The sequence below is a fragment of the Ptychodera flava genome, chromosome 15 (assembly GCF_041260155.1).
Source record: "Ptychodera flava strain L36383 chromosome 15, AS_Pfla_20210202, whole genome shotgun sequence".
Taxonomy (NCBI): Eukaryota; Metazoa; Hemichordata; class Enteropneusta; family Ptychoderidae; genus Ptychodera; species Ptychodera flava.
In genome coordinates, this window is record NC_091942.1 from 7,422,378 (window position 1) to 7,449,355 (window position 26,978).

The window sequence follows — 26,978 nt, forward strand, 5'->3', positions numbered from 1 at the left end:
TTATCTTTGATTCGAATATTTACTGTACAATCTGTAATTTAACAGGATAGTGCCATACATGTATATGTGCAAATAACAAAGTTGTACTAAGGTGTATCGTTATTATAAGTAGCGGCATTCGATTAGAAGACAAAATGTACTTACATTAAATAGCATTAAAGCGGTACTTCAGAAGGTACTGATGATTTAAAGTGTCGTCGTTCTATTTGCAGCGTTTGATCCAAAAGTACGAAAGCTGGAACGCAAGACATTTCTGTCCGTGTCTCATGTGCCAGAGCTACTTCAAATCGACGTCACTGATGACGAAATAACACTTGGGTCATCTGTAAGAATGACTCGCATGTGTTAAGTGTTGAAGAGACGTGTCGAAGAATTGTCAAGTAAGTCCTAGGACATAAGAGTTTGTTTTTCAAATTTAATATTCGATTGTGTTGAACAAAATATTTCCCAATGATTTATGAATTATGACGATGAATCTTAGGTTAATATAGTTCACTGAAACGATTTTAAAGTAATGTTATTTTTGACGTTATAAATCGACGTGTACATACTAAATAATCGGTTACCATATCACTTACAGAATTAAGAACCGAACTAAGTTCCACATTACTGCATGTTTACTTTTATACATAGAACCATTAGAAAATCGTATTTTTTTAAATAAAATTCCTCTCAAATAAAGTACATCATTTGAACTGAAAACAGTCGCATTGTGTACCAACCATCATTGGAAAATTTTTGGTCTTAATCCTCATATCGATATGCCCATTCTTAAATATTTGATAGCTGCTTATCTGTCTGTCTGTCTTTCTCTTTGAATGATTGTCTGTCTGTCTGTCTGTCTGTCTGTCTGTCTCTCTCTCTCTCTCTCTCTCTCTCTCTCTCTCTCTCTCTCTCTCTCTCTCTCTCTCTCTCTCTCTCTCTCTCTCTCGCTTGCCTGTCATTCGGTTGTACTTTGAATCACTGCAGCTTCAACAGGTCAAGTGTATGCAGAGCTACACAAAATGTTACTACAAATTGGGGATTGTCAAACAAGGAATGTATCTGTAAGTATTTCATTTCAAGCTATCGAAAAGGGTTAAGGGATGCGCCATATCTTTTTCAACATCGGCTTTTCAGTGTAAGTCAAGCTCTTTTTATACCCTCATATAAAACCTAACAAACAAGCAAAAAAAGTTACGTTCATTTTTATTTCAATTTTTGCTGTAATCTAAAGTGTTCTTCGGGAATTTATAAAAAATTACTTTTACTTTTAAAGACATCGTTTATTACGTCGATGCCCTTTTTTATTGGAATACCTCTGTTATTTTCAACAGGGCATCGGTAGCCACATCATGACAGCAAGTCCACAATCTGATATTATTCCCTTACTGATGGCAGCTGGAACTACAGTCACAGTGTCCTCTCTACAAGGTATGCGATACCATGGCGTACACTTGGGTGGACTGAAAGATGCTTAAATAATCTTCCATAATGCAATATTGCTCAAGATTAGTCAATTGTTCGTTGTGTGTCAGTTTTGCCAGATGTACCGTTCAAGACATGAAGCATACCTGTAGTGCATTGCGTAAAAATAATCTTTCGGAAACTGTTGTCAAAACATTTGCTTTAAACCATCTTGTACATTGTGCTCTTTTTTATTTTGCATTCTGTACGCATTTTTCGTCAGGTGGAAATCGCATCTTTCCTCTCGATGGTAAGTTCTTTCCAGGAGATAGAAAAACCCGTTTGATGAAAGAAGACGTACTGGTGTCTCTAACGATTCCAAGGACAAAGGAGGTAAATATTGAATACCCATTAATTCCAAACGCCAACGTGCATTTAGTGCTTATATTTTTGCTGTGATCATAACTGTTATATGATTGATTCCCCTTGTAGATTTATTTGTTTATGGTTTATTCTCCTGTTATTTTCTATCGTTTGGAATGAATTCTTCGGCGGGTACAAAATCAAGAAACAAACTCATCGTCGGGACACGGACATTGCCATGGTGAATGCTGGCTTCAGAGTTCTCTTTGAAGAAAATTCTAATGTCGTCAAGAACGCAGTATTGTCCTTCGGAGGAACTGGACCGGCTGTGGCCGTGGCAGAGAGCGTGTCTAAAGAAATTTACGAAAGGTATAATGAATTCGTTTCTGTAAAACTGGTACTATTCAAATTTACACCTTTGATATGTGTTTAAGCAGTCGCTAAGCTGCATAACTTCTGCGAAAGGCCCAAAATGCAAAATGATGATGATGATGATGATGATGATGATGATGATGATGATGACTTCTGCGAAAATTATATCTATCTTTCACATGGTAAAACTAGGTGACATCACATTCTGTTCTCACATCCAAATGAAACCAATGTCTCTTTTGTTATTTCCCACCCCAAAAAGGAAATGGGATGACATTCTCTTGAAAGACGTTTTGCAAATCCTTGGTGAAAACCTTCCTCTTTCGCCACATGGTGGAATGATTGAATACAGGCGTTCCTTGGTGCAAAGCTTTTTCTTCAAGTTCTACCTGAATGTATTGAATAGGCTGTACGAAAAGGTGATGTGATATTTATTATTACATTTAAACAAGTACATCATGCAGTAAAAGCATGCTTGCTACTCTAAGTTATAATTTCATTTATCTATATACTGTCTTGTAGTTTGCGGTAGTCAGGGAGTAATAGAACTATGAGTTGTATCTGCATTGGGGATGTTACTGACTCTTTCATAATATAATCGACTGAATCCTGAACTTTGCAAGACAACAAACACTTCAACAGTACTTGTTGATATCCTCAGATACCCTAGATTGACAGCAGATTACGTTGACTTGTACGTTGTTCTCATAAAATGTAGCCTTAGTACTCTAATCTTCTTTGCATGTGACGTCTTAGAAAAGGTATCAGGATAATTGACTGGTACTGGATTTTTTACTCGCATTTTATCTCGGTAAAAAGGTGTTAGCTGTATTGGTCCAGAGCACTATTAAACAAGTTGAAAATCATCCCCTGTTTTCTGTCTGTGTGCATGTTACCTTCTAGTCACCCAGCACTGCAGATTTACTGTCGGTAGCCATGTCTGACAGATCTACATTGACTGACTTCGAAAAGATTGAGAGTGTTGGTTGTCAACTTTTTCAGGTAGGTGGATCAAAATAACAAGAAATGGTTTATTAATATCATTAACACCATCAATAATTTATTTTGTATGCGCAAATGTCCTTGTTTTGGACGAGAAGATGTCTTCGTGACACGGTATAAGTAACGTGTAAAGCGCGATATTAAGGCAAATTGATCAAATTTTTTGTTTACTTCAACGAGGAAAAAACTAACGTCATATCTTAATTTGACCTTTGACCTTACCAACCTTTAATGGTGTTTGATTCGGATTCAGACGGTGCCTGATGAACAACTAACAACTGATCCTGTCGGACGTCCAGTTATGAATGAATCCGGGCATCAGCTTGTCACCGGTGAAGCAATTTATTGTAATGACATACTCCCAGAACCAGGTAATAACTATACATTGTGAGATCTTGATCTTGCTATCGAAAATGAAAATTCACCGCCATCTTAATGAATAAAAACGTGTATTTTCACCATTCTACTTTCTTTGTGCCGAATGTTAGGACACTGGACAGGTTCACGTTATCGTTACAGTTTCCAATTTTCCTAGACAAATATTCAAATCCAATCAAACCCGAGTGTAAACACTGCGCAATTTATGCAATACATTAGTCGAGTTATTTATATAATGAATTTTGAAATGATAACTTCTCTCTTGCATGTTTGTAAGAAGGTACTTAAAACAATTGCTTTCCCTTACTCTTGGATGATTTTATTCGTAAACATCACGAGTTGGTATGTTGCTATAAAGTTGAACATATAATTTTCCATCCAATGGTTCAACAACTCTTGAAGTGCCAAAATGAACTGAAAAAGACACAACCACAGCACAGTAACGATTTACCTTGAGAAGTATAGTTTTAAGTTCCAAAAATAGTATGTTTGTGTCCGATTATTACATGATCTGCAAAAGCTTGTTAGTGAGAATCGAATATTCTTATTTCGGTGCATTGTGGGATATTGATGAATTTAACATAAAGGTCAATTTTTCTTCGAATCTCTCATACAGTTCGCTAGAAAGTTACTATCGATATCAATTTTGAAAAAGAAGTACTAATATACATATTAAAGAATAGTTCAAAGTGTTTTCCATATTTTCACTTGCAAGGTTAACATTAACATCCCGGATTTCTTCTCCCCTAACAATTGGAGAAACGGTAACATGTCCTCTTTTTCTGATTCATTTTACCTAATAGGTGAATTGCACTTGGCTATCGTATTTAGCAGTCGTCCACATGCAAAAATCATGTAAGTTACGAAGTATTTCGACTCTTTCTATTTGTATCATTTACACCAGCATTTACCTGAGAGTGAGGGTACGCAGTTTGTCCACATAAAATAGAAATTCTGTTTGTTTGCTAGATTTTTATCACAGACTGTGCTCATATCATTCTGTTTGCTAGTCTTCTTAGCCACGGTGTGTATCAAACTCCTACTTCTTTGTCAGATCTGTGGATGCATCCGTGGCATTGTCCATGGATGGAGTGCGCTGCTACGTGGATGCAACAGACGTACCCGGTAAAAACATATGGCCAGCTACAAATACTATGGATGAAGATACAGAAACATTTGCAACAGAAAAAGTATGTGTACTCCAAATAATATTTTGCCTTTTCCTTCCAAGGAAGAAACATTTCATTAAGTTCAGCCAGCTTTCTATAAGTCTTCATTTTTTTTCAGTGACATCAACTAAAATTGTTTTCGACATGTCGCCATGCCTTTGGCATGGTCTTTCAGCTTTTAGCTGCATTGGGTAAAAGTTTCAATTTTATGATATCCATGGCAAAGTTAGAAGGGATACCTGCCCGATATGGTTTATACCATATGCGAATATGAATAGGTTTACCATTTAAGTGAAAGCTGTATATTGACTAACCGTGAATGATTTCTGTTCAAAATTAGGTTATTGTATGATATCTCTACCATCTAATTAATTTACGATAATACCCATTCGCCTCTTTAACATCAAAAACTATGGATTTTGGCGGTGCTGCACGTAACACAGCGTATTCTGCTCAATAAATCACTTTATTGCAAAGATTCATTAAATTTTACGTAATTTGTTAACATAAGATTTAAGTATTGCTTTTTACATTTTAGCTTGTCAAGCAGCCGTAAATTGGGTGAGAAAGAAGTGTAAATTTATGCGACTTTATGCCAATTACCCGATTTCCTGTCTTTTAATTCTGCTAGTTTCAAGATTTCCAAAGAATTTAACTCCAATCTGGCTGCGTAATTATTGTTGTAAGTCAAAGTCAGGAATACTGTTTTTCGTCATTTGAGTAACAGATTTGTCGAATTGGGATATATGATCTCCATAGCTACCGTAGAACGTCTTTAAAAATCTAGCCAACCTGCTCTGTGGAAATCCCTGTCACTCCATGTCTATGACCATGACTTCATCGTCTTCTTGGATGAGAGTTGAATAAACCCATGACATTGACAGATTTTCCCCTAGGGCTTGATAGGTCACCCACATCACCTAATATGCTTTCATTACAGCCATATGGCATAGCTGTCACAGTGCCAAGTTCAGTGATCCAATTGTGTTCACGTTGTTTTCGATAGGTCCTGCTTAGTTTGGAACTATTGGAAGAATGGTAGATTTTTTCATATTCTAACTTTCATATTGAATACTGAGTGTAGAGGATTATTAAAGTGACGGTATAGGTAGGTAGGCAAGTTGGTTTTTATGCCAAACATCCGCTTTGAGAGTTTTCCCCTGTCCCTCCCACATATATTAGGCCAAACTGTGTTTGTTACGTGCAGTTCCACCTTACACGTAGTCTAGATCTGTGTTTATCCAAATTACTAGAGAAATGTTTTTCGTTTTGTACAGCCTTGATCGACGCATGCAGTCGGAGTGTCAATGGTGTTGCTACATTACAAACCTGACATGATTCTCTACCGTAGGGTTGCAAAAAGAAAAAAACGCCCAAGCAAACAAAAGAAACAAACGCATATTGCTCTTAGTCCTTCCACATTGATTCAGATTTACTTTAAGGTAGTATGCGCCTCGCAAGTGAAATACTTAAACTTTTTCTCAAACTTTCCAAAATTAAACTTTCAATCATTCTCTCACCAAATAAAAAATAAAAGTCAGGGGTCACTGTTCAAAGTTTTGAACTAGCGATACAAATTACTCAACATTTTAATTTGCGATATTTGAAATTCAAAATGGCTACCATCTTTTTGATCCCTCGATTGGGGGAAATTAAATTTTGGATTTTCGAGAAAGAAACAAGGTGGAAATTTTTTCTTTCTCCAAGAGCTTTAAAATGAACCCCCACTAAAGGTAGATCAGAAAAGAATTGTACATGTTTGGGAGTCCGAACATCTGTCCCCGAGGTGCGTTCTAACTTAAGAATGTCTTTTGCCTTCGTGATATTTTCCATTTGTGTTATTGTGCTTCAGGCTATTTATGTTGGCCAACCTATTGGGGGAATTGTGGCGGAAACTCGGGAATTAGCTCGCAAGGCATCAAATCTCGTCACAGTTGTTTACGAAGACATTGAATGTACTCTGACCATACAGGTACCGTTTAGTTATTGGCTGATATTGTTTTCAAATGTCGGAAAAGACATTCTTATTAAGTATGTTCTTTCTTTCTTATTTGCTTTGTAAGTGGATGACTTAAAGCACGTAAGGGACCAGAGAAAACACTTTTTCTAGTGTTTACCTGAAACTTTAAATATTTCAGTGATTTGTTCATCGTACACTTTACATCAACTTCGCTATGATTCTTGGAATAAAAACGTTTCTATTCACATTTGAGAGCTTAGATATCAGTGCAATATTTATACAACAACATTTGAAAGTGTTATCGATAAATTGGGAGTTTAGTCGTGCGATTTTGGATATTGTACCATAATGTTACTTATGGCCTATTGTAATCGTACTTTTAGCTCACGTGTGTCACACACGTTATGGTTTAGCGATGTCTGTCTGTGTGTGCGTCTGTCTGTATACAGATATCTTAAGAACGGCTCAACAGATTTCAACCAAATTTGGTACTCAGGTTTGAATATTAAATGGCAAGAACTGATTAGATTTTAGTGGGTATGGATTGCATAAAAATAATATTATCATAGTTTGAATTTTTCTGTTACATGGTTGTCTACGGCGTGCCAAATGTTTTAAAAATATTTATCGATTCAGTGCAAAAATAAACTATTTTTCTCATTGAAATAAAAATTCGGTCTCATTAGGAAGGAAATAAGTAAGAAGAGTATAATTAAAAAATAAAAGACAGAAATGCCATTTAATACTTCATTTTAACTTGAGAAAAATCTTTTAAGCGTAATTAGGAAATAAATAATTTTCAACGATTTGAAAAAGTCATACATCCATATTTATCGACATACATACACGTATAATAGTTCGCGAAAAAAAGGTGCAATGAGTGCTGATTTAACAAAAAGAAAAAAGAAAAATATGTTATACAGTGATACGTCCAAAAAATTCACAGAAAATCACTAAAATCACTACTACCAATCGGAAAAAATATACAAAAATAAAACGTGAACCACATACAGAAAATAATTGTAAAAGAATCAGACAAAAAAGCCATGCACACATAAATTATTTATGTACTTCAGAAATTAAAAAGCACTACGTCTCATAATAAACGTATTATAGATTATCAAAAATATAATATGAATCACCAGCCGCTTTGACAGTAAAGAGAGAAAATCAGAGAAAAAAATCGGCAGTGATGGCTCTAGACAAAAGTGGATCTCATCTACAATAAAATAAAATAAAATAAAATAAAAACGAAAAAAATAAAAAAAATGCCATGAACAGAGATACAAAAAAAACGTGAGGCCTGTGGAAAGAAAAAAATAAATGAGGACTCGCCACAGCAAAAAAAAAAAAGAAAAAAGAAAAAAACAAGAAAAAAACAAGCACTCGCCACAGAAAAAAACAAGCCCGAAATTACAATTATTTTATTCAAAAAACTCATGGTTCACGTTTCCTTCGATCGATGAATCCCCAACAGCGGGGAATCCGATCACCACATACTCCAATGTTTGACGAAATATTAATCGAGCATTTCAGTGATAACGTGACATCTTGAAACCTAGCTCTGTTTGGCTGGGCCCTGCTCTACTGGAAACCATACTTGATGAAATGAAGTGGGCAATATCACCTAAAGAACGTCCAAGTTAACAGTGAATAGTTCCAGAGAGTCAAGTTAACTGAGCCAATTTCAGACAGTCCACAGGTCAGATCACGAGCGAGACGTACAACCCATGACCCTACATAGCAACACTGCGAACATATCGATGCCTTAGGCGCGGTATGGCAGGGAGCCCACTGCAGGCCTTCCACCGAGCCGCACTGTCATCGCCGTTTGGCCTACATGATTTCTACACAGTTTTATACATATGGTTCGATACATCGGGTTCAAATACCATGATAATAAACCACCTCGTTGTTTGCTAATTCCTCGTCTATCCTCAAAGATCACCCAAATCATGATAAAATGAATAGTTTTGAAGAAATCTGCCGCGTGTTGAGAGAACGTCCATCGCTTTCCGTGTTCGACAAGACAAGCGACGCAACTGTGCAAGCCTTACCTTACGACTACGAGTATGGCGAGAGTGTCCGGCCTTCGCAACGCCAGACACTCTCACTATACTCGCAGGTGCCAGGGCTAGACAGGCACATACACGACATGTCGATCCCCATTGCAGAAATCTTTATATCCACACAGTCCAATATATGGAGCTACGATATTTGTGCAGTAGCCTATACATAGCTCTTGGTGGCAGGGCAGGGCTGTGAGTTACCGGCGTTATACGGCCTGGCCGTATAACGCCGGTGTTATACGGCCTGGCCGTATCCGGTAACTCACAGCCCGGCCTTGCTGCGGTTCCGTAGCCCTACCACTCCCTTTGCTGGTTGTGTTGAGCTACAGTATACAGAGAAATAGCGGCTGCTTGATCAGTGTTTGTCAAGTCGGGCGCGTTCGCGTTCTACAAGTAGGCCTACTTGTGATAACGTTGCCTCGAATTTAAACGGAGTGTTTCAGCCCGAGTATTTTTGCCTTTGCCACACTCCATTTAGAGGCTAAACCCACGGGATACGTGTGTGGTTCGATACATAGCGGCCGCTGCTAGCTTTGCATGGCAGGGCTGTGTACGTGTTACCGGCGTTATACGGGAGGCCGTGTCACGCCGGTAACACACAGCCCTGCCATGCAGAACTAGGCCGCAGCAGTGCTGCGTGGTATGCAATTTTACTATGCATACCCACACGGCGGCCGCTGTGTATCGAACCACACGTAACCGTGGGCTAGCGGCAAGCCATCGTTTTGTTGGGGTTTGGGCACAGACTGTGTATGGTTTGGGAGAGGCGGTCTACACTTTACAGCGAGGGGATCGCTGGTTGCCGGCGTGTAGGCCTACTGTACTAGCGACGGGACCGCCGGCCGCTGGCTTACCACCTCGAGTGTACATTGGAGCGAAGGGACCGCTGGCAGCCGACGAACCACCACGAGTGTTTTGTCCACTTTTAACCAAAACTGGTAACTGTTTAATATAGAATGGGACGTGTCGGTAACTTGGACGTCCATGAGATGATATTGAAGACTAGAAGCTGAGAGTTATCGCTGAAATACCCCAAATATCATGTCCAACATCCGAGAAAGAGTGTGATGATCCAAACCCTCTGGCATTAAACTGTAACAATCATGACGTTGACAATTATTCAATTTTCATGTTGGGCTTTTTCTGTGGGGTGTCCCACTCTATTTTCTTTTCTCGAACGGGCCTCTTTTTTTTCTACTGAGTTTTTTTTTTTTTTTTTTGGTAACCTCTTTTTTTTTGTTCTTTTGTAACCTCGCTTTGGTTTTTTTTCCAAGCTGACCTCGTTTTGGTTTCTTTACAGCCTCAACGCCGGCGCGATCTCGGTCGACTTTTCAATTGTGATTCTCTTTCTTTTTTTAGTCAGACCTGATGGTGGTTCGTTTTGTTTATTGTAGTAGTGCAAGTACTATTTGTGGTTTTGTTTTTAATCATTTCGATATTTTTTGTGTGTACTTGATTTTTTTTCTTTTTTCCCTTATAATCAGCATTCATTGCACCTTTATATCAAATACACGTGTATGTGTACGTCAATAAGTATGGGAGTGTGGTATTTCCAAATTTTTGAAAAGTTTATCTTCTCATTACGGTTTAAAGAATATTTTACAATTAAGCATTACATAACATTCTGCCCTTTTTTGCAATAATACTTTTCTCGTTTATTTTCTTCCGTAATTCCATCGAATTTTTTTCAATCAAGAAAGACGGTTGCACGTCATCTTTATCTGTACAGGCACATTCAAATATTTAATGACACGTATTTTCAAATGAATGCTATTTTTATGAAAAGGTACATTAATAAATGCAATGATATGGACGAAAGAACTTTTTCTTTATTATTCATACACGTTTAAGACTTGTTTTTAGAAAGAAAATTTGACAGTTTATTTTTACTCTATGACGATAAATATTTTTGAAACATTTGGCGCGCCGTAGGTTGTCTATGGGAAGCATGATGACCATAGTGTCATATACCAATATTTACCGCACCAAATATCATGAAACTTACCATTTAAGCTATTACCTTAATAATTAGAAAGTGTGACAAGCAACATGTCAAATGAATTTTAATTTGCAATTTAATTGACTTTTGTAATTAGTGACATTGTTTTAAAACTACTGCATCAAGTTTAATGGAACTTTGTCTAGATATTGAGCTAACAGAAACCTGACTATAGAGTGAGACATTTAGCAGGACCATGTTAATTAAGAGCTAATTTGCATATTTAACGAATTTAAGCAATAAGCACCGTAAATCAAGAACTCGTGCGCCAAACTTCATGAAACTTGCTTGAGATTATGGTCGTGAACATATTAAATAGTGTCAAGAGATTTCGCAGAGTTCTTAGTCAAAACGAGCTAATATGCACATTAATCAAATTTAAGCAAGGGCCACAGTAAATCAAGAACCCCTGCTCCAAATGCCGTGAAACTTGCTCCAGATATTGATTGTGCCCATATTAAACTGTTCAAGAGACTTTTTTACAGTTTGTAATCAACAAACAGGATATTTGCATATTTAATGAATTTAACTAATTAGCACTGTAATTCAAGAACCACTCCTCCAACCTCAATGTAACATACTGGAGATATTGTTTGCGCATGTATTACACTGGCGCGCCAAATGTTTCAAAAATATTTATCGATTCAGTGCAAAAATAAAGTGTCTTTCTCAATTGAAATAAAAATTCGGTCTCATTAGGAAGGAAATAAGTAAGAAAAGTATAATTAAAAAACAAAAGACAGAAATGTCATTTAATACTTCATTTTAACTTGAGAAAAAATCTTTTAAGCGTAATTAGGAAATAAATAATTTTCAACGATTTGAAAAAGTCATACATCCATATTTATCGACATACATACACGTATAGTTCGCGAAAAGTGCAATGAGTGCTGATTTTACAAAAAGAAAAAAGAAAATATGTTATACAGTGATACGTCCAAAAATTCACAAGAAAATCACTAAAAATCACTACTACCACTCGGAAAAAATAGTACAAAAATAAAAACGTGAACCACATACAGAAAATAATTGTAAAAGAATCAGACAAAAAAAGCCATGCATACATAAAATTATTTATGTACTTAAGAAAATTAAAAAGCACTACGTCTCATAATAAACGTATTATAGATAATCAAAATATAATATGAATCACCAGCCGCTTTGACAGTAAAGAGAGAAAATCGAGAAAAAATTCGGCAGTGATGGCTCTAGACAAAAGTGGATCTCATCTACAAAAAAATAAAATAAAATAAAATAAAAACGTAAAATAAAAAAAAAACGAAAAAAATAAAAAATCCATGAACATAGATACAAAAAAACGCGTGGGCCTGTGGAAAGAAAAATAAATGAGGACTCGCCACAGCAAAAAAATTGAAAAAACGAGCACTCGCCACAGAAAAAAAAAACAAGCCCTAAATTACAATTATTTTATTCAAAAAAAACTCATGGTTCACGTTTCCTTCGATCGATGAATCCCCAACAGCGGGAATCCGATCACCACATACTCCAATGTTTGACGAAATATTAATCGAGCATTTCAGTGATAACGTGACATCTTGAAACCTAGCTCTGTTTGGCTAGGCCCTGCTCTACTGGAAACCATACTTGATGAAATGAAGTGGGCAATATCACCTAAAGAACGTCCAAGTTAACAGTGAATAGTTCCAGAGAGTCGAGTTAACTGAGCCAATTTCAGACAGTCCATAGGTCAGATCACGAGCGAGACGTACAACCCATGACCCTTCATAGCAACACTGCAAACATATCGATGCCTTAGGCGCGGTATGGCAGGGAGCCCACTGCAGGCCTTCCACCGAGCCGCACTGTCATCGCCGTTTGGCCTACATGATTTCTACACAGTTTTTATACGTATGGTTCGATACATCGGGTTCAAATACCATGATAATAAACCACCTCGTTGTTTGCTAATTCCTCGTCTATCCTCAAAGATCACCCAAATCATGATAAATGAATAGTTTTAAGAAATCTGCCGCGTGTTGAGAGAACGTCCATCGTTTTCCGTGTTCGACAAGACGAGCGACGCAACTGTACAAGCCTTACGACTACGAGTATGGCGAGAGTGTCCGGCCTTCGCAACGCCAGACACTCTCACTATACTCGCAGGGCTAGACCGGCACATACACGTCATGTCGATCCCCATTGCAGAAATCTTTATATCCACACAGTCCAATATATGGAGCTACGATATTTGTGCAGTAGCCTATACATAGCTCTGGGTGGCAGGGCAGGGCTGTGAGTTACCGGCGTTATATACCGCCTGGCCGTATAACGCCGGTGTTATACGGCCTGGCCGTATCCGGCAACTCACAGCCCGGCCTTGCTGCGGTTCCGTAGCCCTACTACTCCCTTTGCTGGTTGTGATGAGCTACAGTGTACAGAGAAATAGCGGCTGCTTGATCAGTGTTTGTCAAGTCGGGCGCGGGTGCGTTCGCGTTCTACAGGTACTAGTGAAAACGTTGCCTCGAATTTAAACGGAGTGTTTCAACCCGAGTATTTTTGCCTTTGCCACACTCCGTTTAGAGGATAAACCCACGGGATACGTGTGTGGTTCGATACATAGCGGCCGCGCTGCTAGCTTTGCATGGCAGGGCTGTGTACGTGTTACCGGCGTTATACGGGAGGCCGTGTCACGCCGGTAACACACAGCCCTGCCATGCAGAACTAGGCCGCAGCGTGCTGCGTGGTATGCAATTTACTATGCATACCCACATGGCGGCTGCTGTGTATCGAACCACACGTAACCATGGGCTAGCGGCAAGCCATTGTTGGGGTTTGGGCACAGACTGTCTATGATTTGGGAGAGGCGGCCCTACACTTTATAGCGAGGGGATCGCTGGTTGCCGGCGTGTGACCTACTGTACTAGCGACGGGACTGCCGGCTGCTGGCTTACCACCTCGAGTGTACATTGGAGCGAGGGGACCGCTGGCAGCCGACGAACCACCACGAGTATTTTGTCCACTTTTAACCAAAACTGGTAACTGTTTAATATAGAATGGGACGTGTCGGTAACTTGGACGTCCATGAGATGATATTGAAGACTAGAGGCTGAGAGTTATCGCTGAAATACCCCAAATATCATGTCCAACATCCGAGTGTGATGATCCAAAACCCTCTGGCATTTAGCCCTGCGTACGATGCTGTGTGTTCCGCTACAGCTAATCGCCCCGCTCACCACGGGGCGATTAGCTGTAAGCGGAACACACAGCATCGTACGCAGGGCGATCTGGCATTAAACTGTAACAATTATGACGTTGACAATTATTCAATTTTCATGTTGGGCTTTTTCTGCGGGGTGTCCCACTCTGTTTTCTTTTCTCGAACGGGCCTCTTTTTTTCTACTGAGGTTTTTTTTTTTTTTTTTTTTTTGGTAACCTCTTTTTTTTTTTTTTTTTTTTTTTGTAACCTCGCTTTGGTTTTTTTTTCCAAGCTGACCTCGTTTTGGTTTCTTTACAGCCTCAACGCCGGCGCGATCTCGGTCAACTTTTCAATTGTGATTCTCTTTCTTTTTTTAGTCAGACCTGATGGTGGTTCCTTTTGTTTTTTTGGTAGTAGTGCAAGTACTATTTGTGGTTTTGTTTTTCATCATTTTAATATTTTTTGTGTGTTTGCTTGATTTTTTTTCTTTTTTCCCTTATAATCAGCATTCATTGCACCTTTATATCTAATACACGTGTATGTGTACGTCAATAAGTATGGGAGTGTGGTATTTCCAAATTTTTGAAAAGTTTATCTTCTCATTACGGTTTAAAGAATATTTTGCAATTAAGCATTACATAACATTCTGCCCTTTATTTTCTTCCGTAATTCCATCGAATTTTTATTTCAATCGAGAAAGACGGTTGCACGTCATCTTTATCTGTACAGGCACATTCAAATATTTAATGACACGTATTTTCAAATGAATGCTATTTTTATGAAAAGGTACATTAATAAAATGCAATGATATGGACGAAAGAACTTTTTTCTTTATTATTCATACACGTTTAAGTACGGCGCGCCAAATGTTTCAAAAATATTTATCGATTCAGTGCAAAAATAAACTGTCTTTCTCGATTGAAATAAAAATTCGGTGTCATTAGGAAGGAAATAAATAATTAATACTTCATTTTCACTTGAGAATATTCTTTAAAGCGTATAGGAAATAAACAATTTTCAACGATTTGAAAAAGTCATACATCCATACTTATAGACATACATACACATATAATAGTTCGCGTAAAAGGTGCAATGAGTGCTGATTTAACAAAACTAAAAGTAAAATATATTATACAGTGGAACGTTTACAAAAATCACAAGAAAATCACTAAAAACCACTACTAACACTCGGAAAAAATAGTACAAAAAATAAAACGCGAACCACATACAGAAAATAATTGTAAAAGAATCAGACAAAAAAAGCCATGCATACATAAAATTATTTATGTACTTAAGAAAATTAAAAAGCAGTACGTCTCATAAAAACGTATTATAGATAATCAAAATATAATATGAATCACCAGCCGCTTTGACAGTAAAGAGAGAAAATCAGAGAAAAAATTCGGCAGTGATGGCTCTAGACAAAAGTGGACATCATCTACCAAAAAAAAAATAAAATAAAATAAAAAAAATAAAAAATGCCATGAACACAGCAAATACAAAAAAACGTGGGCCTGTGGAAAGATGAAACAAATGAGCACTCGCAACAGCAAAAAAAAGAAAAAAAAGAAAAAAAAAGAAAAAACGAGGACTCGCCACAGAAAAAAAATAAAACGCGCGAAATTACAATTAATTTATTCAAAAACTCATGGTTCTCGTTTCCTTCGATTGACGAATCCCCAACAGCTGGGAATCCGATCACCACATACTACAATGTTTGACGAAATATTAATTGAGCATTTCAGTGATAACTTTGACATCTTGAAACCTAGCTTAGCTCTTTTTGGCTGGGCCCTGCCACGCAGAGCTACTTGAAACCGTACTTGATCAGGTTAAAGTGAGCAATATCACCTAAAGAACGTCCAGGTTAACAGTGAATAGTTCCAGAGAGTCAAGTTAACTGAGCCAATTTCAGGCAGTCCACAGGTCAGATCACGAGCGAGACGTACAACCCATGACCCTTCATAGCAACACTGCGAACATATGGATGCCTTAGGCGCGGTATGACAAGGGGGACACTGCAGGCCTTCCACCGAGCCGCTCTGTCATCGCCGTTACATGATTTCTACACAGTTACGTGTGATTCGATACATCGCGTTCAAATACCATGATAATAAACCACCTCGTTGTTTGGTATAATTTCTCGTCTATCCTCAAAGATCACCCAAATCATGATAAATAGTTTTGAAGAAATCTGCCGCGTGTAGAGAGAATGTCCATCGTTTTCCATGGTCGCGACATGACGAGCGACGCAATGCAACCGCGATCCCTCAGGATCGGCACAAGCCTTACGAGTATGGCGAGAGTGTCCGGCCTTCGCAACGCCAGACACTCTCACTATACTCGCAGGGCTCGACCGGCACATACAAGACATGTCGATCCCCATTGCTGAAAACTTTATATTCCACAGTCCAATATATGGAGATACGATATTTCTGCAGTAGCCTATATACATAGCTCTGGGTGGCAGGGCTGTGAGTAGCCCTGCGTACAGGTTTGTGTGTTCCCGGCGTTATATGGCCTCCACCACAGTAGTGGAGGCCGTATAACGCAGGGAACACACCGACATGTACGCAGGACTAGGCTGTGCACTAACGGCGTTATACTGCCTGGCCGTATAACGCCGGTAACTCACAGCCCTTCCACCCGGAGCTACAGTATACAGAGAAGTAGCGGCTGCTTGATCAGTGTTTGTCAAGTCGGGCGCGTTCGCGTTCTACATGCACTAGTGAAAACGTTGCCTCGAATCTAGACAGAGTGTTTTAGCCGAGTATTTTTGCCTTTGTCACTCTCCGTTCAGAGGCTAAACCCACGGTTATGTGTGGTTCGATGCATAGCGGTCGCTGCGTGGTATGCAATTTTACTATGCATACCAACACAGCGGCCACTATGTATCGGAACCACACGTAACCGTGGGCTAGTGGCTAGCCATCGTTTTGTTGGGGTAGGACTCCATGGTTTGGGCCTAGAATGTCTATGGTTTGGAAGAGGCGGTCCTACACTGTACAGCGAGGGGATCACTGGCTGCCGGCGTGTAGGCCTACTGTACTAGCTACGGGACCGCTGGCCACTGGCTTACCACCTCGAGTGTATATTGAGGCACGCCATGAGAGAGGGGACCGCTGGCAGCCGACTAACCACCACGAGTGTTTTGTTCCACCTGTAACTGTTTAATATAGAATGGAACGTGTCGGTAACTTGGACGTCCATGAGATGATATTGAAGACTAGAAGCTGAGAGTTATCGCTGAAATACCCAAAATATCTTGTCCAACATCCGAGTGTGATGATCCAAAACCCTCTGGCATTAATAGTCCAGTCAATCTAAGCCAAAAAAAGGGTAAACCTAGGACTAATTGCAACAGAAATTATTTCTTCACCATGCATTTTGGAAAGGTCCTAGAAATAACATACTAAAAGTATAATAAAATCTAAGGGGTGCAACAGTGCCTAATTTGCATAAATGTAAAGGGGGCTCATGGGTATAAAATTGTCGCTGATAGACGGTTTCTACTTAAAATATGTGGCTAAACATGCTTTTGATTAGGGTTTTTTGGCTTATTTGCCTCCTTTTTGGTTATAGCAATGTTGTTGAAAATATTTTGTCGTCATTCAAATATTCCTCATTTGCATAAATCCAATATGGCCGCCACAACACTTCACTTTTCTTAGTTTTTCTCGAATTAATAACTATTTTTAAGCTACTACTGACAGCAATAGAATAATTTTTTCACATTGTATTTTAAACAAGTCCTAGAATAACATACTAAAAGCCTAGTACAATCTAGAATTGTAAACAGTGCCTAATTTGCATAGATGTAAAAAGATAATGGTACAAACTAAGTGCTGATAGAATGTTTCTGCTAAAAATAATTGGCTAAACATGATATGTTATGCAGGTTTTTGGCTTATTTGCCTTGTTTTTGGTTTAGGTAATGTTGATGGAAATATCTAGTCTTCATAGAAATATTTCTAATTTGCATAAATCCAATATGGCCGCCACAACCTTCACTTTTCTTTGTATTTTTCCCAATTAATAACTATTTTTATGCTACTTCTGACAGCAATAGAATTATTTATCCACTGTGTATTTCAGAGAAGCCCTACAATGACATACTAAAAGCCTCGTACAATCTAGAAATGTAAACAATGCCTAATTTGCATATATGTAAAAAGATTATGGTTACAAACTAGGTGCTGATAGAATGTTGCTACTAAAAATATTTGGCTAAACATGATATATGCGGGTTTTGGGCTTATTTGCCTTGTTTTTGGTTCAGGCAATGTTGATTAAAATATTTTGTCGTCATAGAAATATTCCTTATTTGCATAAATCCAATATGGCCGCCACAACACTTCGTTTTTCTTTGTATGTCCCTAATTAATAACTATATAAGCTACTTCTGACTGCAATAGAATTAAATTTTCTTTGTGTACTTTAGAGAGGTCCTAGAATGACATACTAAAAGGCCAATACAATCTAAGATTTATAACATTACCTTATTTGTATAGATATAATCGGAATATGGGAGCAATACATTCACTGATAAAAGAAACATGCATATTGAATTGAGAAAAATGCGACATTATGTTCAAGTAATGTATGCATTTATCTTAATTTTTGTCCAGGCAATATTTTTGAATACATTTTATCGCCCGAGAAATATTCCTAATTTGCCTAAATCAAGTATGGCTACCACTGCATTTCACTTAAAAATTATATTTAATCTATACAACAAGTAGTTTTTGTTTCCACTCTGTATTGAATGTATAGAATGACAAACAAAATGACTGTTAAGTGGGGAGACAGTGCATAATTTGAATAAATATTAAACTTAGAAAAGGGAACAAAATCGTTGCTGTTAATAGATTTCTTAAAAATATATTCAGCAAATTGATATTTAATTCAAGCAATTTCATTATTTAATGTACTTTTTGTGTTTCTAGGCAATGCATAAAATCATTTAAGATTCCTCATTTTACATAACTGCAATGTGCCCCTCCTACCACTTTACTTTTCCCTTTTTTGACCTAAAGTAAATGACTATATATAATGTTAAAAAACAACGGAGATCATTAGAACTAAATTTTAGTAGGGTCATGGAAGTTACATATCGCAAGTTTAAAGGCCTGTGTTGGCACCAGATTTTCTCATCAGAAAATTTACCCACAAGATTACAATTTCAATGGAAAACAAAAGGCTCTTACACCTCAATCATTCTCTTACAGACTAGAACGAAGGCTATCCCAGGTTCGCAAAAAGTGCATTTAATGAAGTTGTGCATAAGACAGCTAATTTATCCAAATGCTAAATGGGTCATAGATGCTATACAAACCTGGTGCTGATAATCTATTTACGGAAGTGATTTAAGAGATAAGCTGACATTGTAATGACTACGTAACATCATTTTCTTGTTTTTAGTTCAGGGAATGTTTTCAAATATATCTTACAGCAATAAAAAAATTCTTATTTGCATTTGTCCAATAAGTCAACCATGTCACTTCCTTTTTCTAATTGGAACAAATTATTTCTTCACCTTAAATACCAAGGTCCAAGAATGGTATATTCAAAGCCTAATACAATCTACATTGTGCAAAGGACTAATTTTAAAAGATTTTATAGGAAATGCCTACACTGTACTGAATGTAATAATTGAAACTTGAAAGGTTTTACAATATCGTAAAGAGAGATTGGAAGTTTTTACTAACATTGCTAAATATATTTTAACTAATTTTGAGCGACTCCTCATGTGCATAAATCATATATGATGATCATTAAAATAATTTTCTTTAATTTTTCAAATTGACGTCAACTTATTTTAATTAATTATGTTATCCGTAAAATGAGAAGTTACATTAAGAGACTCTACTTGTTTAAGTTATTTAATAATTTAAATTCTTCCTATCGAAAGATGTCTATTTCATAACTTGAATGAACATTTTGCTCAGTACAAAGAAATTGACATGGTTATTTATTTTCTGTGTATTTTAACTCATTTTAATGATTATATACTAATAGGGCCTACAGAATGAAAAGCCCTGTAAAAATAAACAATGATTGATTCGTATAGTTCGTTTCAATTATCTAGAGAATTTGCATAATGTCAATAACATTGGGAACTTACTGGAAGATTTAGATTTTCTTAATGCATACCAAAATGCTTGGCCAAATAACCAACACTTTGTACTAAGGGAGAAAATTTGTGTTTCAGCTCTATTTTCTTTTATTTTCACCCTTACCCGTATTACTAATATAGATTAAGTGTGGATAAAATGTAATTAAAGACCAGGTTGTGTGGTCACTGGTAAATCAGATATACTTTTGACTGTGTGCAACTTGCCTGTTCATGCCACATACAGAAATTTATGATAATAATGATAAATAAATTATAATGATCATGATGATATAGAGGTACAATTGTTATACTATACTGCCAATTATCATGAAATATGGATTAGGAAAGCTGTTCCTTTATCAGCTGAAAGACATTACAATCGTCAAAGGACACTGCATTTCTCAAAATTTTGAAATTTCTTGAAGACAACAATTGAAAATTAATATAAAGTCATATAGTGGACTGAAGAGAGAGATTTCCTGTTAAATCTTACCGTATACAGTCATCTTTTTGAGGAAAAACTGAAAAAAATCTGTTGACTGAATCATGATAATCTAAATCACTGGTAAAAGCAAATCTAGATACTTTTCATAATGTTACATGGTCTAGCTGCTCTTTCAAATTTTCATGACCGTGAAACAAGAAAACCAAGATGTGAAGGGATTTGCATCACAGAAGCTGCCGTTAACGAGTTTGTCAATTAGGATACCAAATTTTGACATCAAATTATCATAAAATTGGTTATCCTGTATTTTGAACCTTATGGAAGTCTCACCTCAGATTGGCCAGATTCTCAATTCCTTGAGTGATCGATCTTATTGGTAATAATACAAAAGTTTAATAATCTGCAAATGGGAAGTCAATTACATAACAGCCCAATGAGTGATACTTGCACACATTAGATCTGATATGATACGCAGTACAATTATATCATCCTATGCTTCACATCTTTTCATTGAGTTATCCTTCCCCATACTTATGGGTTCTACAATGAACTGCAGCAGCATGAATAACCCCGACAGAAAGCAAAATCTAGACTTTCTGTTGTCAACGAAAGGATTCTAGCTGTAAACAAATGAACCACCTAGAGGAAGATGTAAACAGAGAGGAAGAGGAAGAAATTTTGATATGATAATGACCATCATAATAATTGTCATCACCACTACCATCATGGTGATTCAAATGATGTTCGTATTTATACTAATGATAGTTTAATAATTAGAAGGATGATTCACAGGCACAACTGTTAAGTGTGGTGATCCATTTATTAGTAACTGAATATTTCCATCGTCATTGAAGATAATGACCAAAAGCATAAAATATTCCTTCAAAAATTTTACTGCAATCGAACATGTTGTAGGAGAAAATGACTTAAAATGACAATTGATGTCAAAAACTTGAGCACGTCCAATGATTTTTTATGAATAACCTTATCGTCGTAAAAAAAGAAGAATATCCAAAGAAAGAATTCAGATTCCTTTTAGTTAAATAGTAATTCTCTGAAACTCTTCTCTTTATTCATTGCATTTCTGAATAACCAGAAAATGTCAATGGAAGCTATTGTAGGCTTATTGTATACAGAACACCGTTTGTGTCAATGCAAATAATGCATACAAATTAGGTCAACCTCTTTTGTTTTAGGTGATTCTTGCAAAACCTGAACAATTTCATAGAGAAAAAAAAATGTTTAAATATGAACTTAAACATTCATTTTGTCTGAAATAGTGGAAAAACTGTGAATATATGCAAATTACTTAATTTGCATATTCTTTATTGTTCAAGACATTTAGAAAATAACTTATTGAACCTTACTAAATTGTGTTGCAATGAAAAAAGTCACTTGAATTCAGTTTACATGCCCAAAATGTGAGTATAGCAGTCATTTTAAAGGCGATATATAGCTAATTTGAATATATGCAAATTTAATCAATTTGCACCCCTTATATTTTCTATACTTTTAATATGTCATTAGTGAGACCTTTCCAAAGGTCATGGTGAAGAAATAATTTCTGTTGCAATTAGTCCTAGGTTAAACCCTAAATTGACTGGACTATAATCTGTAACAATCACGACGTTTGAAAATAAAATGTTGGGCTTTTTCTGCGGGGTGTCCCACTCTGTTTCTTTTCTCGAACGGGCCTCTTTTTTTTCTACCGAGTTTTTTTTTTTTTTTTTGGGTAACCTCGTTTTGGTTTTTTTTTTTTTTTTTGGTAACCTCGTTTTGGTTTCTTTTCAGCCTCAACGCCGGCGCGATCTCGGTCGACTTTTCAGTTGTGATTCTCTTTCTTTTTTTAGTCAGACCTGATGGTGAATCATTTTGTTTTTTGGTAGTAGTGCAAGTACTATTTGTGGTTTTGTTTTTAATCATTTCAATATTTTTTTGTTTGTGCTTGATTTTTTTTTCTTTTTTCCTTATAATCAGCATTCATTGCACCTTTATATCAAATACACGTGTATGTGTACGTCAATAAGTATGGGAGTGTGGTATTTCTAAATTTTTGCAAACAGTTTATCTTCTCATTGCGATTTAAAGAATATTTTACAATTAAGCATTACACAACATTCTGCCCTTTTTTGCAATAATACTTTTCTCGTTTATTTTCTTCCGTAATTCCATCGAATTTTTATTTCAATCGAGAAAGACGGTTGCACGTCATCTTTATCTGTACAGACACATTCAAATATTTAATGACACGTATTTTCAAATGAATGATATTTTTATGAAAAGGTACATTAATAAAATGCAATGATATGGACGAAAGAACTTTTTTCTTTATTATCCATACACGTTTAAGATTTTTTTAGAAAGAAAATTTGACAGTTTATTTTTACTCTATGACGATAAATATTTTTGAAACATTTGGCGCGCTGTAGTTTAAGACTTTTTTTTAGAAAGAAAATTTGACAGTTTATTTTTACTCTATGACGATAAATATTTTTGAAACATTTGGCGCGCCGTAGTATTACACTGTATCAAGAAACTTTTCACAGTTTTTAATAAAAAACCCCAACTTATTTGCATATTTAACGAATTCAAGCAATTAGCACTGAAAATCAAGAACAACTGCTGAAAGCTCCATGAAACTTGCTAGAGATATTGTTTTGCTCGTTTTAAATTGTATAAAGATATGTTTTCACAGTTTTTCATCAACAAATAGCATATTGGCATGTCTATTGAATTTTTGTGATAAGTTTTGTAGAGTGAGAAGTTGAGCCACTGTACCACAGATGATGGCCCGTGACAGATATTTTGATCCTACAGACATGAGATCATATTGCGAGATATTCAGCAGTTCCATGTTAATGAGAAGCCAATTTGCATATTTACCAAATTTAAAGAATTAGCTCTGTGAATTAAATGTTACTTTTCTTAACTCTGAAACTTGCAGGAGATGTTGGTTGTACATATATTAAACTCTTTGAGAAGACAGTTTCTATCAAAAAACAGTTTATTTGCATATTTAATAAAATTTTGCAATTAGTGTCACAGAAGTGAAACTACTGGTCCTAATTTGATGAAATATGGTACAGATATTGACCTGACAGATACCTTACTGTAGAGTGGGGTAATTATCAGTGCTATGTTAATTTACAGCAGGTTTATTGATTTTATGCAATTTATAGCACTGTCCAGCTTATTGTTTGTGCATATTAAACTGTATGAAGAGGCTCCTCACAGTTTCTCATCAACAAAATGATAATTTCTATTCAGTTCATATCTGATTTTACGATGCATCAACAGCGCATCCGCATATCCTGCAGGTCCTTTTTGAAATTAATCACGCAATTAGGCAATCTGTTCAAGACTAAGCGTGTCGTGCATACGGTAACAACGTGCGACTAAAAAAGCACCAAGGTGAATGATATTAACTACTACTTTGAGTGTCTGATAGTGAACATTGTAAAAGTTGCAACGTATAGCATCGTAACACTAGAGGTTACTAGTTGACTTGAGACTGTTTTGTGTCTTTTTCAAATTGACTGCATGCTAATTCAAATGTCTGGCTTATTTTTGTTCTTATTCTTGAGGATGCTATACAACGAAACTCATTTTACCAACCTTTCCGGCATCTTGAAAAAGGAAACACGGCAGAGGAATTCGAAAAGTCGGACCACGTAATCGAAGGTGAAGTCTATGTGGGCGCCCAGTCGCACTACTATATGGAAACGCAGAATTGCATCGTAAAACCCCAAGAACGGGATGAGGTTTTCGTTATTGCATCAACGCAGTGGGTGCACGATGTACAGGTTAGATTCGAAATTATTGTTACCTCGCTGCCTGGCTAGTGATCACTAGAAAGGCCTACTCGTAAAGTCACGTTAAAAAGTCATGCTTATACAATTGTTACTGCTTTAATCGTTAGCGGTAAAGGCTAGAGCGTCAGTTATAAACTTCAATAAAACTATTAAAACATAAAAGTAGTCAACATTCTCTGTGGAATAAAAAAAACTGGACATTTGGGGTCATAGGCATTGCAGAGTTATAGCCCGTTGAAACGTCTGAAAAACTGACCAAATAAGAGGAAGTTGGGGAGTCCTTAGTGCATTAACTATGGTAGAGGTCTCCTATCTTTTAAAAACATGTTTGAAAAGGGAAAGTCATTTTTTACTGTTTTTCAGGAAAGTTTGACAAGGCAGTGCATTCAGAATGCATGACTGCTATTGTAAATGCATTTTTAGCTTCTTTTAGTGTCAAAGAGGTGTCAAAAGTGAGATTAACCAAAAAGACTGCTCTGTGACTTCAAAAGAGGAGTGCAAATACGGCTTGTTTTCAACATTTTTGACAGAATAACAGTTTTCTTACACAATTTTATACCAATTTAATCCAACCTTTGAAATGAGATATGGACATGGAATTTTTACAGCCTATTAACAAGGTTACCGATAAGATTTGTACGGCACAATTTTCCTGTATTTGAAGTTTTTTTTGAAAAATCACATTTTGAAATTTGAAAGAAATTTTAATAATTTTTTGATATGTAAACCCATGTAAAATCATAAAAACAAATTTTATTTACAAATCCTGCCGTACAAATCTTACAATTAATAGTGTCAACATATTTATAACTAATTTGGTAATATTAATACTATCCAATTATTATTATGTAAAAAAAATATGAAAAATTAAATTTTAATATTGATTGGTGTCATATTTCAAAATCATGGCTACAAATATACAATTTTTATATTCTGTTGAGAAAGTATTAACTAAGGGAGTTATCCTGAAAATTTGAACTAAATATCTTGATTCTAACACTTGAAACTTGACATTAACTCTGAGAAAAGAATTGGTGCAAAAATAGCCTTTACAGCTACCTTAATCTTTAGCGCTATCATTTTTTCGTAGTGTATGGGAGTCTTGTAGGTGAAGTAGTTGTCTATTTTAGCCAAAACTTGCCAAGTGTCCACTGGTTATTTTTCGTGTATTAGACGTTATCTCATAGCTCGAAAAATCAAGACTCTGTAAATTGTCGGCATTCTTTCGACACAAACATTCTGTAACCAACACTGTAAGTGGAAGGAGCATTTTTTCTTGAGAAAAAATCATCGAAGCAGCCCACGGGTTCTGAATCATCATGTTAACAGTAATATTAGTTGGACTTAAAAGCAAAATTTGAACCGTTGCTATGACTGTGAAGGTCAAAATTGAAGTCTTTGTCTGGTTATGGCTCAAGAGAGTATGTACACGAGCCGACCTTACAGCTAATTTTTCTATTTTCATATGCCTGATGGATTCTATGTTCTACGGGCAGACTGATCTATGAAATATATTATTTAACGTTTTGAAGCCCTTTGACACAGTATCAGTTTAACATTGCTTTTTGTCGTACCTATAGTCAGTCGCAAGTTTCAGTCTGTCTCTGCTCGTGTCTCCTTTCAATTACCTGTCTTTTGCTGCCTCTGTCTTTCTCAGTATTTGCCGTCCATTATATGTGGCACAAGTATTGGCTTTCCAAAGAAGTGAAATAAGCAATTGATTTATGGTTACCGTATTTTACGAAAAGATATGTGACCTTCTTTGTGGAAAAATATGAATATATAATTATAAGTCTACTTATTCAAGATCACATATTTTGAAAGTAGATGAATGTAGCTGAAACTCTTGGCGTCTCAGCCAGTAAGGTCACAGTAAAAGTGAGAAGAAATGGTGGCGCCTTTGGTGGAAAACAGAGTCCAGCAACAGCAATAGCAAGAATATGTGCCGTAGCTGCTAAAAAGTAAGTGTAGTATTTTTTCAAAAAAATACATTAATCGCATTCATATTGCCCTAATCCCTTCCTTAAATGATATGTCACCATAATAGAGCTTGTCTGTAGTCTTACTTGACATTTACTCACATTTTTTGTTGATAAAGTCTCAACGGCAAACAATAATAATACTTTTAACCACGATCCACGTTTAGTCGAAAAATACTGTGTCGTTTGAATGACAGGTTTTAAGTATTGACTTCAAACCCTTATTATATCATATCAGACTAGAAACGTGTTTTGTAATATGACAGGTTCCCCATTGTTGTCTAGCGTGGATGTTTGATGTAGAAACTAATGAAAAAAAAACACACAACTACAGCAGTTGTGATGTGCAAATGGCGATAGAAAAATAATCGCAATCATACCAATTCCATAATCCAATAACACTAGGTCAAAAATTTGTAAGACAATAGTTGTAAACATAGACACATAACAGCACAGAACAGACAGCAAATAGACGGTACACACAAAGTCAAATTCATGGAAGAAAGATATATGGACCTCTGGCCAAAAGACCAAGAAGTGATGTCAGGTGTTTTCGAAAATAGTAAGCGCATCCTGCCCCACATGTGGCACCCGCCATATATCAATCTGTAAGTCAGATAGGTAGTGGTCACTAACTAAGGCCCCATGTCACTGATGCCATCAGTGATCATTTGTCGAAGAGAGATATCGTATTTATCAACCAGCTTGCGATACCTGCCAAAAAAGCGTTTGAATGTAGAGACAAGTCTTGCTCTGGTGTAACCTTGATTTA

At 36.5% G+C, this 26,978-nt stretch overlaps 1 protein-coding gene and 1 pseudogene across 1 annotated transcript; both read left to right on the plus strand.

Annotated features, from left to right (window-relative positions):
• Window positions 1–26,978, plus strand: part of LOC139151058 (xanthine dehydrogenase/oxidase-like) — a 111,972-nt pseudogene that overhangs the window by 74,544 nt on the left and 10,450 nt on the right.
• Window positions 249–26,142, plus strand: LOC139151059 (xanthine dehydrogenase/oxidase-like). The gene is made up of 13 exons (XM_070723585.1): window positions 249–380; window positions 970–1,046; window positions 1,317–1,413; window positions 1,670–1,779; window positions 1,955–2,118; window positions 2,384–2,540; window positions 3,025–3,123; window positions 3,377–3,494; window positions 4,305–4,356; window positions 4,556–4,691; window positions 6,523–6,642; window positions 24,000–24,218; window positions 26,052–26,142. Exons 2-13 carry the CDS (start codon window positions 1,005–1,007, stop codon window positions 26,052–26,054), a joined length of 1,317 nt encoding a protein of 438 aa, XP_070579686.1. The 5' UTR covers window positions 249–380; window positions 970–1,004; the 3' UTR covers window positions 26,055–26,142.